The sequence below is a fragment of the Typopeltis vanoorti genome, chromosome 16 (assembly GCF_054136105.1).
Source record: "Typopeltis vanoorti isolate ZY-2024b chromosome 16, IOZ_Tvanoo_1.0, whole genome shotgun sequence".
Lineage (NCBI taxonomy): Eukaryota > Metazoa > Arthropoda > Arachnida > Uropygi > Thelyphonidae > Typopeltis > Typopeltis vanoorti.
Genome location: NC_143564.1, coordinates 88,261,421 through 88,280,782, shown reverse-complemented (window position 1 = coordinate 88,280,782; position 19,362 = coordinate 88,261,421). Strand labels below are relative to the sequence as shown.

The following is a 19,362-nucleotide window of genomic DNA, read 5'->3' as shown; positions in this document are numbered from 1 at the left end:
AAAAATGTTCAGAACCAAGGCTCATAACATGGGTTTCCATGGCAGAACTGCAATATGGGAGGCCCACATTACCTGAACCAACATTCAGCATTTTCTTCAATGGTGCAAAGAGCCTGCACAGTGGGATGTGGAAGCTTGGAAAGCTTGGAGCGATAAATCACGCTACTGAGCAGATGGATGGCTGTGACGGATGCTCGGTGAACATCTCTTACCAGTGTGAGTAATCCCCCAGGTGCGAAATTTGGAGGTGGCAATGTGAATGGTCCTGTTTTTCCTGGTTTGGCTCGGACCTCTGTTTGTGGTGCCACAAACATTGAATTACAAGAGGGAGCTGAACATTCTGGAGAATGTTCTTTATCTCCATCCTTGGCCAACTATTTTTCAAACCATCTGGAAGATACCTTGTTCTCATCCATTCATCCTCAACCCTCTCTTTGGTTTCATTACATCGATGGTGTTTTTTTTGCCACATTCCTACATCATGTCAATAGCCTTCACCTACACATTCTGTTCACCATTCTAGGACATCCTTGTTACTCACACAGCCTCTGGTATGTCGTCAACCAGTGTTTATCTGCCTATCTTTACTGGCAGATACATTCATCAGAAGTCTGCTCATCACACCTCTAAAAAAATTGGTATTATCAAATCATGAATTAATAGAGCACATAATGTGTGCTCCTCTCCCTCAAGCTTTTTTCTCACTATCAAAACTTTAATGGGCAGAGTTTTTTCACTTGGTTATACTATTAAAGATGCCAAAAATTTATATTCTTGGTTTTATCCTTTATCCAAGTAGGCAAACAAAGTTTGCATGACTGGCTACTTGTATATAGAAACTAATGACTTCACATCAATTGTCTTAATATTCCATAATGCAAGACACATATCCTTATAGACGTGTACGCTGAGTTAGGTTTGCATTAGGAACCCCTCCCCCCAGTCCTCTTTACACCTATCCTCTGTACGTAATCAGTAAATGTTTGCCAGCAATGAGGAAACATGCTAAGCGAATTTGACTATGGTCAGATAATTGGGGTCTGCAGGACAGGTGCCAGTATTTCAGAATCAGCTGTACTTGCTGGTTGCTCCCATACTACTGTATCAAGGTATACCAGGACTGGATTAACCATGAATAGACATCCAGCAGAAGGACTCACAATGGTCAGCCACACTCGGTTGATCCTAGAGGTGAGCATCAGGTGTCACAACTGATATCTCAGCAATGACGTGATGTGCAAAGGTCACGCAGCTCATGCATCAGTACAACAGTGGGGCAGTTTGGCCCATTTCCACATGCACCGTGTGCTGTACCTTGCTTTACTTGGGGTTCTACAACTGGAGACCAGCAAGGGTACCTATGATGATGACCAGACATTGCAAACAACACCTCGCATGGGCCAAAGAATGTCAACAATGGACCCTTGACAGATGGTAGAAGGTCATCTGGAGCGACGAGTTCCATTTCCTTTTGCACCATGCTGATGGCTAGGTTTGCATTTGGCATAAACAGCATGTAGCTGTTTATCCCTTGGTTCCACAGTTGGGGTTCAACATGCTGGGGAGGTAGTGTTATGGTCTGCAGAGCTTTTTACTGGCTTGCCCTAGGTCTGTTGGTTAACATCCAATGGACACTGAATGAGGACCTGTTAGTTGACCATCTCCATCGATATCTGCCAGAGGCCTACCCTGACCACAGTGCCATCTTTCAACAAGACAACGCATCTTGTCATTGGGCTCATACAACTACTGAGTGGTTGAAGAAACATGGCAACGAATTCGCCACATTGCCTTGGCCTCAAAACTCCCCTGACTGTAATAACCCAATTGAACATGTGTGGAATATGATTGCATGGGGTGTGAGAACTGCTGATCCCCCTTCATGGAATGAACATGAACTGACAGAGTTGCTGCGGTGGACATGCATTGAGTTATGCAAGGAGGATGTTCAACACCTTGCGGAATGTGTTCCTAGGCATCTGCAAGCAATGATTGCACAGAGAGGTGAGCCAATGCATTATTAGGTGTGTGTGCCTAATGCAAAGCTAACTCAGCGTATTATTCTATGCATTATGGGAATGGCCACTACCTAGAATGGTTTCGACCTTTATTTAGGTGCAGGGATACCTGTCTAAAAGGTCTGAGTGATCTACAAAGGTTAACTAAAAATCTCACTGAGTAACTCTATAAAGATCACTACTAAACTCATTACTCCTGATCTGAATCACCTCAGGACAGGAAACTCAGCAGTAGTTCCACCCAGTAACAGCAAAAACTACACTGAGTAGAGCCCATACTCCCCATAAATAAACTCAGTGGTGAGCATTAATAAACATTATCAGTGGGAGTCAGACCCGAAGAGATACCAAGGTTGAAGTAATGCAGAAATCACATATTTTCTATATATAAATAGTCAAACAGTGTCACACCTTATTACTAAAATACTCTTTATTAGAGTATTTTAGTAATAAGTTACTAATAACTAATCCTTTATCCAAGTGTAGGCAAACAAGTTTGTGCATGAAGTATCTTCACAGCTGAGCTACTTATATAGAAGCTAATGATTTCACATCAATTGCCTTAATATAATACAATATTATGCCAATAACATAACATAATGCATGTCTATAAGGATATGTGCCTTGCATTATGGGATGCTAAGGCAATTGTTGTCAAGTCATTAACTTCTAGAGCCTCCATTACTCAGTCGGTATAGATGAAGCCCTTTGGTTGGAAAGATCTGAGTTCGATTCCTGTCCATGACGTGAGGAAGTTAATGCTGTAGATGTTAATAACCTCACATCAATTGCCTTAGCATCTCATAATGCAAGGCACATATCCTTACAGACATGCATTATGCTATTTGCATAATATTGGACATGTATTACACTAAGGCAGTTGATGTGAAATCCAGTGGCGGCCCGTGAAGTTTTAAGTCGGGGTGTAAATAACTCTGCAGATTTATTTATTAATAAATTGGTTACTGATTAGGAAAAAAAAGAATTTTTTAAACATTATTTAGTATAGGCAGCACCCCCATTTGAAATTTCACGGGCCGACACTGGTGAAATCATTAGCTTCTATATACAGATAGCTCAGTTGTGAAGATACTTTATGCACAAACTTTCTTTGCCTACACTTGGATAAAGATGAAAGCAAGAATATAATATTTTGACATCTTTTATTTTATAGTATAACCAAGTGAAAAAACTTTCATCATCTTTCTCTAATACAGAGTATTTTAGTAATATCTGCTCTTTATCTGGTCTCTTTTGACTAAAGGTGAGTTAGCAAGTCTCATACAGAGGTAGAGGGTTTTTCGGCCAGAAATTAGGTTTTTCATCTCTCAGACCTGTGAACACACATCTGTGAACACATGGATTTACTGCCATGAAATCTTACGATCCAGCTATAAGCCTGATTTGTCAGCTATATGCCAATCCAAAGCCCAGATAAAATGGAGGGGGGGGGAAGCAGTAGTGAACTACCCTGTAAAAAAAAATCTCATGAGAAACACTTTGTGGCAAGAACACTTGCCTACAAAATTGCCAGACTTGGACACGACTGCAAGGTTAAATCATCATCATTGTCTTATTTGCCTAGAGGATAAAGGATGAAACCAAGAATATTATTTCTTGGCATCTTTAATTTATAGTATAACCCAAGTGAAAAAACTTTCAACATCTATGTCTGATCCAGAATATTTAAGTAATAAGGGGTGACACCCTTTGAATACTTGTATATGGGAAATATATGGCTTCTGCATTACTTCAACCTTACTAAAGATGGAGCATAGACGGAGGAATGAATTACGACCGTGAGATGCGGTGATTAATACCCTTGGAGGGTAATGGATGGCAATGCCGTAGCCAATGAAGTTCTAACTGAGGCATGGCTATTGCTGTTACCCTCTTGCCATGATCAGAGCTTTTCCCTCATCTTGCATTTAATAGCTCAATAACACCTTATCCCCACTGTCCTCTACAGATAATGGGGAAGATGAAAAGCATTCTTGCTTTGCCCCTTTATGCCAATCCTTATAAGGACTGGCATAAAGGGATCACTATAACTGGCATCAGATTATAAGGACCTTACTAAAAATACCATACATCTCTATTGAAAATAACAGTACAAATGTGCTGAAAGAAAGATGTACTTGCATTAAAGTTTATTACTGTGGTTATCTTGTAAATTTGTGGTTTTATGCTAAAGTTAATTTCCTTCCTAGTAGCATTGATGCCTTGTGTCTTTGACTGAGACTTTTTTTTTTTTTTTTTTGGTAGTTCATGATGAGTGAATTTGGCCTGTGCTCTGTTGAAATTTGACAGTTGATACATGCTGCAATCTTGAGTGAAATCATTATAGCACAAGTGCTATACATCTTTTATTTCAGTCATTATACCTACCATTGGTCACATAGCCTTCTTACATAACATAGATATATGTTGTGTTGAGCATGGTCTGGAGAGTAACAGCCTTTCTAAATGCTTACATTTCACATTATTATGTAATGATACTGTTCTGTATCAATTTTGATGTATTAAAAGTTAGTTATTTTTCAGTTAAACTGAAACAGGATGTGGGATATATCATTTTGGGTGGTATGATATAACATTTTAAATTTCTGTAATATCATACTTCAGAGTTATTGACATTCATATCCTTCTTATATATATATATATATTATATTTATCCTGACTATATTGAGGATGTTCATTTAATATTCACAATTTTCCAGTTGAGTCTAAGAGATTTTAGAGAGCAGTAAGTGGATTACTTGATCAAATGCTATTCAAAGCTGTTACTTCTTGCTGCTTAAATCCAGCATAAAGAAGCTGCTCTATGATCGGAATAATTTTTCAAATCTGTCTTTAGCAAAGATGAGGATCAGAAGTGATAGTGGTTTGTGACTAAGCTGATGTTCTCCTTTGCATATTTATTGTAGTGGCCAAAGACTTGAAGAGAAATGATGATTAGGTGAACTTCTTCAGAGAAAAATGAGGACAAGAGGGTCTCATAAAGGCGTGTAAGCAGGTCTAAAAATAAAAGAAAATTAAACAGTCATCCATACTTCTCATCTGTCAGTCAGATGGGATTAAGTTCCTCTATGTGCATTTGTTCATTTCTCTTAAATTAATCTCTCATTCTCATTTTCTCTCATCTTGTTAGACTCACTGACCTGTGAATTAAATAATTCACATTTAAGAAATCTCTTTTTGCCTAGTTTGTTAAAGGCACTGCTTCCATTGCCAAAATAATTTTCCTTTTTAATCTAATATGAAGCATTTTCTTGTGACCAAATCAACTGACTATCATCTTGAACAGTGTGCCCAACAGGTAACTTGCTATCAGAAGTCACAAACTCACTGTATTCATTTTCAGTCATCACTAGTATAGTCACTGTCTAGAATGTTCTCCAGATCAGACTCGAATGGCTATCTTTTTTTTAAAAAAAAACAACAACAACTCAGATGATTGTTTGGATTGTTTTATGTTTTGGTATGATGATAATATCAGAATTATGTTAAATTATATCGTAACTTTCACACAGTAAATGCAAGAACAATAAGTCATTTTTAGAAAATAAAATCCAGCAGGCTCAGAGTATCATCTAGCACTCAGTGCTAGATGATATTTTATCACTGACTATATATTGATTATAATAAATTTAGTTTAATCCTTTATCCAAGTGTGAGCAAACAAAGTTTGCACCTGAAAATATCTTCAGGACTGGGGTAAGGTAGTACAACATCGGGCAACTCAAAGGTGGACCAAGCTAACATACTCCTAACTTGGTCCACCTTTGCTACGAGTTGCCCGGTGTTGTACTACCTTACTCCAGTCCTGAAGATATTTTCAGGCACAAACTTTGTTTGCTCACACTTGGATAAGGGATTAAACTAAATTTATTATAGTCTAACCAAGTGAAAAATAAACTTTCAACATCTTTCTCTAAATCCAGAGTAATTTAATAAAAAGGTGGCATACCTTTTGGCAACTCCTATAGGTAAAGATGACCTTTCCATTGCTTCTGCCTAGTATCTCCACTTCTGGGCCTGGCTCCCACTGAAGAGACCTCAATAAAGGTCAAAACTAGTCTGGGTAGTGGCCCTTCCCTTAATGCATAACATTATACATATTCGCAAGGAGATGTGTTTTGCATTATGGGAGATACTGAGATAGGAGTGATGTTAGCTAGGTCCACCTTTGCTATGAGTTGCCTGGTTTTGCACTACTTACCTCAGTCCTGAAGATATTTTCAGGTGCAAACTTTGTTTGCTTGCACTTGGATATAGAATTAAACTAAATTTATTATAGTATAATCAAGTGAAAAATAAACTTTCAATACATATTGATTCTATACACAATAGATTAAGGACCTGTAAGCACATCGGTGACCATGTATGTAGTGCAGGTGAAAATTTGAATTTTTTTCTTGAAGAGTTACAAGTTGTAGTTGTTTGAGAATACTTCATGAGAGAGGCTAATCCAGAGGATCTAGATGGATGGAATAAAAGAGGTAGGTTTGGTGTGTTTGTAGTTGCACTGAAAAGGGATGTTGGGCAGCTGCTGCTTTTGTTTTAACACATTCATTGCCAAGCTGAAAATTGGAATTTCGTGTGGTGGCCAATTTTTTTTTACTTGATAGCGACGTCCACGCGATAAAGCGTGATCGTCCGCCCGGTGAGAACTCACATCACGCGATATCCCGTGATTGGCAATGAACATGTTAACAGGCCCAACAGACAGTATAATGGTGTCCATTGGAGTACCTGCAGAAAAGACATAATGAAACATTGAATCTTTGAAATCGAGGTTAAAGTGAGTCTGTTCGAGAGCAATCACCTGTGAGCTGACTTGCTGTCCTTCAGACAGAATCAAGAATTTTTAGGGAGGTTTTAGGTGCACCACCACCACAAACATTAGTAGTATTCTAAGAATGAGTGGATTTGTGATTTGTATAGAGTTATTAGCTGGATAATATAAAATAGCATCATGTGGGGAAGAGTGCCTAGTTTTTTGGATGCCGAGGAAGCTATTGATGGTATGTGTTTATGCCACATACCATCCACAAGAGGCCGGAGGTTAATGTTATTCCAAGCAGATGGCTCTGATCCTGTCTGATATTTGTGTACTTACTTAATCAAGGGTAAGGGTAGATGAGTTTAGATCTCTTTTACGAGGGAAATGACAACACTGCATTTTGGTGGCATTGAACATGACCAGATTGTCTTTGCTCTACTGAAGAATGGTATGCAGATCAATGTTTAAAGGCACTGGCTATAGATGATCTTGAAGCTTGGGATGTGTGAGCAGTGCATGGTTTATTAAATGAGTAAGGTGAATGGAGAGTACTGTCATCTGCAAAGCTTTGAATAGGATTAGTAGTGATTGAGAATGGGTCATTTATGTACAGGAGAAAGAGAATAGGTGATAGAAGAGCCCTGAAAACTCCTGCGTTAGTGGTGAAGCTTGAAGAGAGGGAATCATCGTCCATGACACACGGTGGACAACCAGAGAGAAAGTTGGTTACGGAGGGAGGGAGATAGATAAACCAAAGAATTACAATTTGTCTAGCAGGCCTCAGTGTCAGATGTAGTAAGAAGCTCTGGAAATGGTGATATACATTGTTTGAAGATGATGAAAGGTTGAGAAGAACTATGAGGAGTTGAACCTGAACAGACTTTATGAATTGGCAAATGAATAGGCTACCAGTTCAATGTAGCAGAATGTAAAGTTTTAAAGTTCAGGAAGCATTGATGGGATGCATCTGTGCTTCATGAGGCTGGATATATGATTACTTCCACACATTGGGATAAGTACTAATGAAGTATAAAATACTGTAGAGATGTATAGGACAGGTGTTAGTTTTGGAGCAGTCTTTGAATGCATTTGGAGAGATGTCATCAGGTAGTGTGCTCAGATTCTGATATGATAGAAGGCAGTTTGCCTTGGTCATTTATGCAGGAATTGGAGGAAAAGAGTGATGCTAGGAGGTCAGCTTTATCTTTATATACTCTAACAGTGGTGCCTTTAGGATGAAAGAGAGGTGAAAGTGCAGGTAATCAGATATTGCATTCACTGATCTTGGCCTTCCATTAGGACAGGAGGTATGTTTTCTGCTGTTGGCCTTTTATGAAATCAGATTTTGATTTGTTGATGACTTTTGCATTTGTTGCTTGCTTCGGCATAGGCCTAGTGAGTGCTGCAGTGTGTACTTTCCCTTTCCCTTCTCTCTCTGGCTGTTTTACCCATGCATGTTGATGGTCAGACCAGAATACCTGCCTAATTATAACAGTTTGGTGTCTTGTAGGCTTCAAAGAATTAATGGTTTTAAAATTATACCCTTATTAAGCAATGATACATTAACACTATCTTTTGGTAACATTATCTTTTACTTATTAAACAACTCAAGGAAGTTGGTGTTTTTTTCTAGTAAATGGTATTATTCATGAAAAAGTAGCCAAAATCCCAAGTAGCCTCAACAATTCATCCCTGCAGTCCTTCTCTAGCACACCTTCCTTAGTCTCTATGAGTTAGATTAATGAAAGTTGAATGTAGCATATAGCAAACAATATGTGACAGTCCCTAAGAACCCATCATGCTTTCTGAGAATGTCTCCTTGTTGAATATGGGACACTCCTTATATACAACATAAAAAAAAAAAAAATGGAATAGCAACATGAGAAGAATATGGACAAATGTCAAATTATATGACATTATAAACATTAAGAAAACTAGGCTTCATTTGAACTGCATACTTGACAGATCTAGATTATAAATTTTTTCTCCCTTAATAATTATTCTTCTATGCAGACTTAATTTTTTTCTTTATAGAACCAGCTATTCTTGTCATGCATCATTCCATGAGGCCACATCCAGCAATTACTGCCACGTTATTAGATTTTTTATGTAGGGTAAGTTAGTTTTATGAAAATAATAATAAAAAATTCACTCATCTCTTCTTATTCAGTTAAAACTCTTTCAATATTAAACATGTTATGAACTTAGAAATTTTTTTTTTTATATTGATTTAATAAATTTAGTGATGAATTATTTAGTGTAGTTTTTCAGACTGTATGTTTTAAATAATGAAATTACTTTTCCATTTTCTTTTTTATATTTTAATATGACATTACAAGGTAATAAACATTTTTATTACCTTCTAGGTGGGACTGTACAAAGTAAATGTCATGTCATATCATCATCACATTATTATTAATATAACCTTCTAGTTTCAGAACTGATTGTGGGAAGTATAGTTTAGCTTGGACTGTGCATATCATAATTCTACTTATGCATTTGCTGGTATTTGCAGGGATCTTCACTTATTTGCTGATGATACAAAGTTGGAGAGAATTATAAATAGCAACACCATTGCTTTGTCTAATGACTTAGACAAAGCAGTGGTGTTGTAGTTTTCACATTAATAATTGCAAGATGTTGCATTTTGAAGTGCAGAAATGTAAGGCTGTGTACTATATTGATAGCACTGTAATGCAGGAAGTGGATGAGTTTCAAGATCTGGAATTGATGTTGACAGTAGACCTGAAGTTTAGATGGTTTAGATAGTGTTGCAAAGACTGCACATAGTGCTGCTATGATAAGAAGTACACTGGCATGTAGAGATAAGGAGGTGGTTGGTTGTGTCACTGTATAAAGCACTGGTCAGATCACATTTGGACTTCTGTGCTCAGATTTGGTCACTTGGATTTCATTATGATTTGGAAACACTAGTGAGAGAGAGAGAGAGAGATAGGGATGTGGATTGCAGAATTTAGTTGATAGGAGAAAAGGGGGTGATATGATAGAAATGTTTAAGTTAGTGTGGGGATTATAAAAAGAGTAGAAGGCAAGAGGGAAGAACCAGAGGTCGTGTTCTAGCGGGATGTAGGTAGCGCGATCGTGGAGGATCGCGGAGATATCGTAAAATGAACATTATCCTCCGCGATCGCACTACCTACATCCCGCTAGAACATGACCTCACAAAAACACAAGTTAAGAAATTAAAAATCTTACTTAAAAAAGTAACCTCCTGGCCCCTTGACGTCACGAAAAAACCTAAACCTTTCTGCTCCCATACCCCCCGAATATACGGTTTACCAAAAATCCACAAACCCAATTCCCCACTCAGACCTATAGTAGATGCCACCAATGCACCTTGTTACAGACTGTCTAAACAGCTGGCCAACTCTCTGTTCCCCCCCCCCCCACCGGAAATTCAGCTTCCTATATAAAAAACTCGACCCACTTTAAAGCCCTCACAGAAAATTTAACCTTGAACAATACAGACATATTAGTAAGCTTTGATATCTCCTCTTTGTTTACCAATATTCCCTTAACTGACACTTTATCTCTCTTAGAAAACGTTTTCCCCTCTGACATCTTAGATCTCTTTTCCTTTGCCATCAACTCTGGGTATTTCTCTTGGAATAAAAAAATCTACAAGCAGATAGAAGGAACCGCCATGGGTTCCCCCCTCTCACTCCCCCTTGCCAATTTCTATATGGAAGATTTCGAAAAACGAACCATAGACTCAGCCCCACTCAAACCTTCTATCTGGCTAAGATATGTAGATGATGTGTTCTCTATTTGGCCTCATGGCCCAGACACGTTAGACTCCTTCCTCGGTCATCTCAATAGCCTACATCCAAGAATCCAGTTTACTATGGAAAAGGAAAAGAACGATTGTTTACCCTTCTAGACACCTTAGTCATGCGCCTGCCTAATGATACACTTGCCTTCACTGTATACAGAAAACCCACACACACAGGCAGATACATTCACAAACTCTCCCATCACCACCCCTCACAACAATATGGCATCATTAAAACCCTTACCAAGAGAGCCCACAATCTTTGTTCCAGTGGAACCGCCCTCATTACTGAGCTTAACCACATACACAGAACTTTCCTCTCCAATGGCTACAGCGAACACAGTATCAAAAAAATAATCAATTCCTCCCCATTCCCCGTCCCTCTCGTCAACAAGATTTTAAAAATGCCATCACCATACCCTACATCCGAGGCACTTCGGAAAAAATAGCCAAGACACTAAAATAGTATAACCTACACACAGCATATAAGCCCTACTGCAAACTTGCTACCCTTATCCGTTCTACGAAAGATCAGCTCCCTCCTCTCTCTCTGCCTGGAGTTTACAAAGTACCCTGTTCCTGTAAGCTTGCGTACTTTGGACAGACAGGCAGATCAGCATCCATCCGCCTGGAGGAACACAAGTCGTACATCGTTAAACACAACTATGGCCATTTAGGCTTGGCTGACCATGTTTTGGACACCACCCACAGAGTATCATGGAAGAAAACCACCATGTTCCACCACAGCAAATTCAAGAAAGAGAGACTTTTCTTAGAAGCAGCAGCAGCAGCTCTCAGAAACCAACCAAATCTTAACAAATACGGTTGCATTAAGCTTCCGAAAATTTGGGAAACACTCATCACCAGAGGTCCCACCTTACATTCCAGGCCACCTACTTCCGCCCTTAGAGGGCGCTCCATCTAGATAGGACTTTAGTGTCACCCATGTGGTTGGGCTTTTTGTGTGCATGTTACATTAATTGTTTTTGTAATCCCCGTAGATGTCCTAGTGACTAGGACGAAATATAGGAAGTATTAAATTCTAATTTAATTCTTTTTGAGTGTTGTAAAAAATCCATTAAACCTCCAACATAATATGTTGTTAATGTAGGGAGTGCGTTAAGGGTTTCAAAATTCAGTATGATAAATATGTTGCCAGTTGAATTAACCTCCCACAATGAGTCTGCTGACTCCATGAAAGATGTAAAGTAATAATAATATCTTGATGAGCCTCCATGGATAATGATGTAATCAGCATAACTCATTCCCATTCATTTCTATCCTCCTTTGTTCATTTAGGTCTCTAATGACTTTATCCAATGCAGTGAATAGGGTCAGTGAGAGAATGTCTCCTTTGCAAAGTCCAGATTTTATTTTAAAACTTGATGAATGTTCCTTTTAAAACATGCCTTGTGGTGGGTTTGGCTGCAACATAGTCATATCATATTTATATACTTTTTGTGATATTCTAAGAAGTCTCATTGCATCCCATTATGTATTTCGATATCTCTCATGTTCTTGTCTGTAGTTAACAAACACTAGATATAATTCTTTATCAAATTCATAATATTTTTCTAACAGTTATTGGACTTTGAAAATATGATCAGTTGTCAACTTTCCTTTGTGCACTAATAGTCTCTAATGATATTTGAAGCATATACATTAATTATTTTCTAGATCAGTATAGAAAATATTTTGTGCCAAATGTCCAAGAGGGAGATATCATAATAGTTACTGGTAATCATGAAGTTTCTTTTTTTTAAAAAAAAATAGAATAGGGTATGGCTATATTCTACTTGACTGGAATACAGCCATAGTATGCCTTCTTTTTTGCCATATTAGTTCAATGAGTTCATGAATTTCATTGGTTAAGAGTGTTCCACCAATTTTTAGAAGTCCTGCTGTAATTTTCACTTGCTGCCTTATTATTTTTTAGTGCTTTATAAAATAACATTCTCGACTCAGTCAGAGATGGTTCCTCAATTGTGTTTTTTTTCAACATTCTCTTCTAAACTTTGTACCTCAGGTGTAAAGCTTTCATCTGGTGGTAGCAATATGATCTATTTAGTAGTTTCTCAGAATGCTGTCTGAATTCCTTTTGGATAATAAAATCTTTGTAGTTGTTAGTCAGTATTCAAGTTTGTGGTTTATATCTTCTTTTAAACACCCCCATTGCATCTGAAGAACCTCTTTGAGTTATTTGTATGTATATTTTCTGGTGATGGGTTATGTAGCATTTTTAACTTCAGCTCATTATTTTCTTTCTTTTGTTTGTAAACTGAAAGATTTCTTTTGCATGATGAGTAATATTTTTTGAGTCCATTTGTTTTCTGTGTTTCTATCACAGAAATTGAGGAGGGATTGAGTAGATTATCTCCTGCTTTATCTTTTCTGCATATTGTTTTTGTATGTTTATACAGTACAGACTCACGTTTTTTGATAATTATATTAATTAGTATTTCTGTTTCTGTTAACATTTCTTTATTTGGCAGAAAGTCTTCAAATATGCTATTATTAGGTAATGAGCAGTCAACTCTATCAACTCCTTTGTGGATGGACATTTCTTATGCCTATTATTTATCATTACATCCTGTTTGGTTGCATACTGTTCTATCTAGTTCTCTCCAGATGGATATTTCTTCTGTACAAATATGTACTATTAACTGTATGTTCTCTGAAGGATTATGGAAATGCTCTAAATCCCATTGTCATTACTACTGTCATGCCAACTATATGGGCCAACTGTTGGTCTTTGTTTTCTTTCTTCTATTTTTGTTCTAAAGTTGCCTATATCTAATTTTATGCAATGCCATTCAAAGAATCATATATCCTTTTTAGTTTTTTATAAAACTTATTTTTGACATCAACATCCTTACTTTCTGTTCATGCATAACCATTTATAGTATTGACATCATCCAGGTAACCAGAAATATGAATATCACAGAATCTATCATTTACAGGTGTAAAAGTTTTTACTTATGGCAAGATGTTATCATGCACCATAAAATCCACACTATTTTCATGTCTGTCATTGTTTGTTCCACTGTAGAATATTGCTCTTATTTTTCTGAAGATTTCCATGACTTAGCCATCTGGTTTCTTCTATAGCTGAGATATGAATATTGTAATTTTCTATGGTGTCAATAACACATTAAAGAGATCCATGTATAAACAAAGTTTTTATATTACATATTCCAACTCAAAATCCGGTAATCAGTTCCAGTCAGTTACCATTGTGAACAGTCTGGTTTGTAAACCTAGTGTCTGGTTTCATAACTTATGAGATTTTTATTAGACTGGTAGTCAGTTGTTGTAACAGTTCTCAACCTGGAATACCTGGATGTCTCTCTCTCTTAGTCTGGTCCCTACCCTTTCACCTGTCTGGCATGGTAAATCTTACCAGTGGCTTTATTAGCACTGGCATAACTCTCCAGATCATTGGGACATGCTCTCCACCATGACAAGGTGGAGACACCATCAGCTGTTGACTGATATACAAAAATACTTAGAAATTATTGTTTTGATCATGGATAAGTGCTTTTCAGTTACTTTGATTATTTATTTGACATTACTCTTTCAGTGTTTTGTTGTAGTTGTACATTTCAGATATTTTTAAAGCAGTTAATTTATTAAGTATAAACAAATTTGATTCAAGCCATTTATTTTTTACTTCACCAACTTCATGTGGTAAGGACATAATTTGCAGGAAATCTGTAAAGGCAAACAATGAATACAACATAATGGTGAAAGGGAATACTGAGGGAATTTATGATTTAAACATTTCGAAATGGATGTCACTTGCTAAGTTGGTGTGCTTCATTTTACAGACAAAGAAATACTCCCTGATCCACCTCATGATGAGAGGTTGGTGGTATGCAACAAGTAGTGAATATATCAACACAGTGATGAGTAGTTGGTGGCAAGTAGTGAATATATCAACACAATCAGACCATGTTGGCTATCTTATATTGCACATCTTAAATGTATTTTGTCTTTTATGACATGATTTTGCTGCTCTTCCTCACATTTTGATGCTGATTAGGTTAAATTTTTCAGTAACATAACATTGAGAATTGCTGAGTGTAATGATCATGATACTTTTTAACTAAGCTTATGAACTAGTTATTCCCATGTATTACCCAAACTCCGATCAGATTTTGAAATTCATTAATTAGCACATTAAATAAGTTAAGGGAAATGGAGAATGCATACATTGACAATATGGTTAAAAATGATAATTTGCCTTTTCACATTGTACAAAATTTTGTTATGTAGGAACTTGTTATATAAGTGTTATGAAACTTTAACATTCAAAGGCAAAATTAATGTATAAATTTTATTTAGCACTGAGATATCATACAGGTGGGAAATTAGTTTGTTTTATGATTTTAAACATGATAACAGTAGAGAGCCCATCTGAACATTAATATCATCATCATTATCAGCCATTGTCGATCCACTGCTGGATGAAGGCCTTTCAAAGATTACTCCAAAACTGCCTGTCCACAGCTCTCCTTTTCCACATCACTCCTGCAAATCTGATATCATCAATCCACTGTAATTTATGTCGGCGTCGTGGTCGTTTTACCTCTTGTGGAATCAAATCCAGTACTTCTTTTGTCCATCATTGTCTTCGAGCAGCAATATGCCCAGCCTATTGCCACTTCAGATGTTCACTCTTCCTATGATGTCAGAGACTTTGGTTTGATTTCTTATCCATGTATTCCTTTTGTGATCCAATCTTGTGCTACTAAGCATACTTCTTTCCATACTAAATTATGTTGTTCTGTCTGTGCGGTTAGCCTAGTGGCTATGTGCTTCACAACCATATGTCTGGGGAAGGAATCTCCTAGGTTCAATTCTCGTTGACAACGCGAGGAGCTTAAGGATCTTCCTCAGCCATAGCCAAGTTAGTCGGTCTTGGGCGTGGACAACAGGTTTTTTTTCGCCCGTTTATCTGGTGTTTTTCATCCCACAAGCAGGAAAACCGGCCATGTGAACACACACACACGGATTACAGTCAGGAATACTGACCCATTCATAGGCCTGATTCATCAGCTATGCCGGTTCCGGAGCCCAGATAAAATTTGGGGGGGGACTGAGATGGTGCCGTACCTCCCCGTAAAGGGGATTCACGGCCATTGTACCATCACACGATTATTATTATGTTCTTAATTTTTGAATTTCCTTTGCATTCAGCGTCTATGTTTCACAGCTATATGTCAGTATAGGCAGAATACATTGGTTAAAAACCTTTCTCTTCAGACATAATGGTAGTTGGCATTTAATCTAATTTTCCAAATGCTTTCCACCCAGGCATCGTGTGCATTTTAATTTTGTCCTAGATATTTTGTTCCATTGATATCTGTTGTCCTAAGTATATGTAATGATCTACTTGTTTAATTTCCTCATTATTGATTTTTATTATTTCTGGTTGGACATAGCTATTGAACATAACTTGAGTCTTCTTTAGGTTTATCTTTAGGCCAGCTGTTTTGCTAGCAATTTGGAGTTCATGGATATGAGTCTGTAATTCATGTGCAGTTGAACATTAATAACAGATCAAATATATGGCTAATTTTAAGGCTGCATTTTGATTGGTCAATGAATTTAGCCCTCCAATAAAAGTGGTGATTTTTATCTGTCTTATTGTGTTTTTTCCATAGAAAGTTAATGTTCTGTGGTATAATAGTGTAGATTTTTGTGTTTTTAGTGTTTTATAACATATTTTTATTAAGATATTGCAATATTTAAATATAGTTTAAAATGATGCCAAAAATGCAGATGAAATGTAATGTAAAGAAAAACAGTGAAGTGTCATGAACAAGAAGGCTTTGAAGATATTGAGGAGGATATTGAAAATGAATTAACTTGCAAAATTACGAAGTTAAACCAGATTATTAGACAGATGATATGGGAATTACAAAAAATCGAGCAGTGTTTGATTGAACATAGGAAGGAAAAGAAAATTAAGCAGCAAAATAATAAACAACAAAGCACAGAATCAGGTAAGATAGTAAGTAATGAAAATAAGGTAAGTAATGCTGATTGTGAAGAGAAAGATATTATTTGGTATGGTGATAATCATAAAACATGCTATTGATGAGTGGGTTATAACTTAAAGTTTCCCCAGAGCAAAAATTAAAAATTAAAAAATAAAAATTATATGTCTTATGACATATAATGTCATATGACAAAATATCAAGAGAAAAGCTATTCAAAATACTACAATTATGTAGTTTAAATACGCGACGTTCAACTTTTTTCATATTTTATTATTATTATTATTATTCTGGGCAACTCCAAGGAGTCGATAGACTCATCAAGGGAGGCCCTAACATCATGTCAAGAACAACTATTCGACATTCACACAGTATCTATCATTCCTTGCCTTGAACTCATTCACGGTCGTAGCACCCACAACAGACTCTGGCAGCTTATTCCACTCATTCACCACTCTCCAAGTAAAAAACCTAGCTCTTACACCCTTGTCAACCACATTCTTGCCCAGTTTCCATGGATGTCCCCCTAGTCCTCCCACAACCAGCCCTGTTCTCAAAAATATCTTCTGAATTAATTTTATAGAAACCCTTCAGTAATTTGAATGTCTCAATCATATCACCCCCTCTTCTGCCTATTGACCAATTTCTGTAACCCACAAATCTTCAACCTATTCTCATAAGGTTCATTCCACAGACCTGCTATCATCTTGGTCACTTGCCTCTGGATCCTCTCCACTTCCTCCCCATCATGAAGAAACCCTGGTGCCCATATCTGGGCACAGTAGTCTAGACAGGGTCTTATCAAGGCTTGATACAGAGGAACAACAACTTGTTTGTCTCTGCATGTTAAAATATTTTTCAGAAGCCAAGTGATTTGATGAGCTGATTTAGCCACTTTTGCAATGTGTCCCCCTAAACTTCAATTCCCTATCCACTAACACTCCCAAATCCCTGGCCTCATCAATCTCCTGGAGTACGGTTCCACCAATGTGATATACTGCTGCTATTCTTTTCACCCCAAAGTGCATAACCTTACACTTTGCCACATTAAATTCTAAATTAAATTCTCCAAACTATCCAAATCATCCTGTAAAATTTTGACATCCTGTGCACTCACAATTGCTCTACCCAACTTTGCATCATTGGCAAACAAGTGAACACTTCCTCTCAGACCCTTACCTATATCATTGATGAACAAATTGAAAAGCAGTGGTCCAAGAACAGAGCCCTGCGGCACACCACTAGTCACAAGCCGTCTTTTAGACTCCACTCCTGAATAAACCACTCTCTGGTATCTCTCCATCAACCACCCTCCTATCCATCTCACCAACCCTATATTCATCCCCATCTGCTCCAGTTTACTGATTAGGGTTCCATTTGGTATCCTGTCAAAGGCCTTGGCAAGGTGTCCAGTAGAATCGCTATAAACCCATTACCCTCATCCAGTTCAGCCGTCACTATGTTATAAAACGTGAGCAAGTTACTGAGGCATGATCTACCCTTTACAAAGCCATGTTGTCCCCCATACAGTATCCCATTTTCTTCTATCCAATCCTGTATTCTATCCTTGACTAATTTCTCTAAGACCTTGACAATGATTCCTGATATGCTAATGGGTCGGTAATTTACAACAGCAGTCTTGGAACCACCTTTATGTAGTGGAACTATTTTCCCCTCTTTCCAACTCCTCGGGATTAACCCAGACCTGAGACTCAAATTAAACAAAATGGTCAAGGGTACTGAGAATTCTTTAGCCACTTCTCGTACGACACGAGCTGGTATACCATCCAATACCACAGATGTATTGACATTGAGGTTATGCAATAGACTACTCACCTCTACTTCATTCATCACAATTCCAGTATAAGCTGTTGGTTCTTTCATTCCTGCAAAGTCACCACCTGGATGATATATTCTTGCAAAGTGCTCACTCAGTAATTCAACTGTATCAACTGATTCAGTTACCTCCCTACCATCGGCATTCTTTAAAATCATTCTGCCATATACATTTTCCCTTTTACTTGCAACATATCTAAAAAACTGTTTAGGATTCTCTTTAGCCTACATGGTCAATGTTCTTTCTTAATCCTTTTTTGCTTTTCTTACCACACTCGTTACCCTTCTGGCCTGCGCTTTATACCGTTCATGTGCCTGCATGGTCAATGTTCTTTCGTAATCCTTTTTTGCTTTTCTTACCACACTCGTTACCATTCTAGCCTGTGCTTTATACCGTTCATGTGCCTGCCGGTCACCTTTCTCCTTAAATTCCCTCCATAGTTGTTTCTTTTTTTGCAGCTGAAGCTTAATGGTGTTATTCATCCATTTAACCCCTACTTGATTTATTATTCGGATTCTAGGTATACAGTCAGCCATTGCTTCATGCAAACACTTCTTAACTGCCTCCCATGCACTATCAACTTTTAGTCCTTGCAATTGTAAATGCCATGGCACTGAACCAATCAAACTCCTAAGCTTATCTTACTTTCCAGCCCGATAATTCCACGTGTACCCTGTCTTAATTGTAAATTCCACACCTTTAGCCACCTCCAAAGTCAAAAACCTATGATCACTCTCACCAATATGTGGCAATGTGGTCATATTTGTTACAGCCAAATCCTCAGATGTAATTACTAGGTCAAGCACTCTCTGACCCCTAGTATTTTCCATTACATGCTGTCCCAGATGGTTATCCCTTAATAACCACATAAAATCCAATTCCTTCCTCCCGTGTGTTCTCTCCTCACTCCAATCAATGCGACCATA

General features: G+C 37.5%; 1 protein-coding gene across 2 annotated transcripts in view; it reads left to right on the top strand.

Annotated features, from left to right (window-relative positions):
* Window positions 1-19,362, top strand: part of IntS3 (integrator complex subunit 3) — a 598,644-nt gene that overhangs the window by 249,156 nt on the left and 330,126 nt on the right. For both annotated transcript variants that reach the window (XM_090406089.1, XM_090406090.1), the window contains one exon: window positions 8,839-8,918. In XM_090406089.1, coding sequence (XP_090262215.1) covers window positions 8,839-8,918 — 80 coding nt within the window. The remainder of the gene's footprint in view (window positions 1-8,838; window positions 8,919-19,362) is intronic.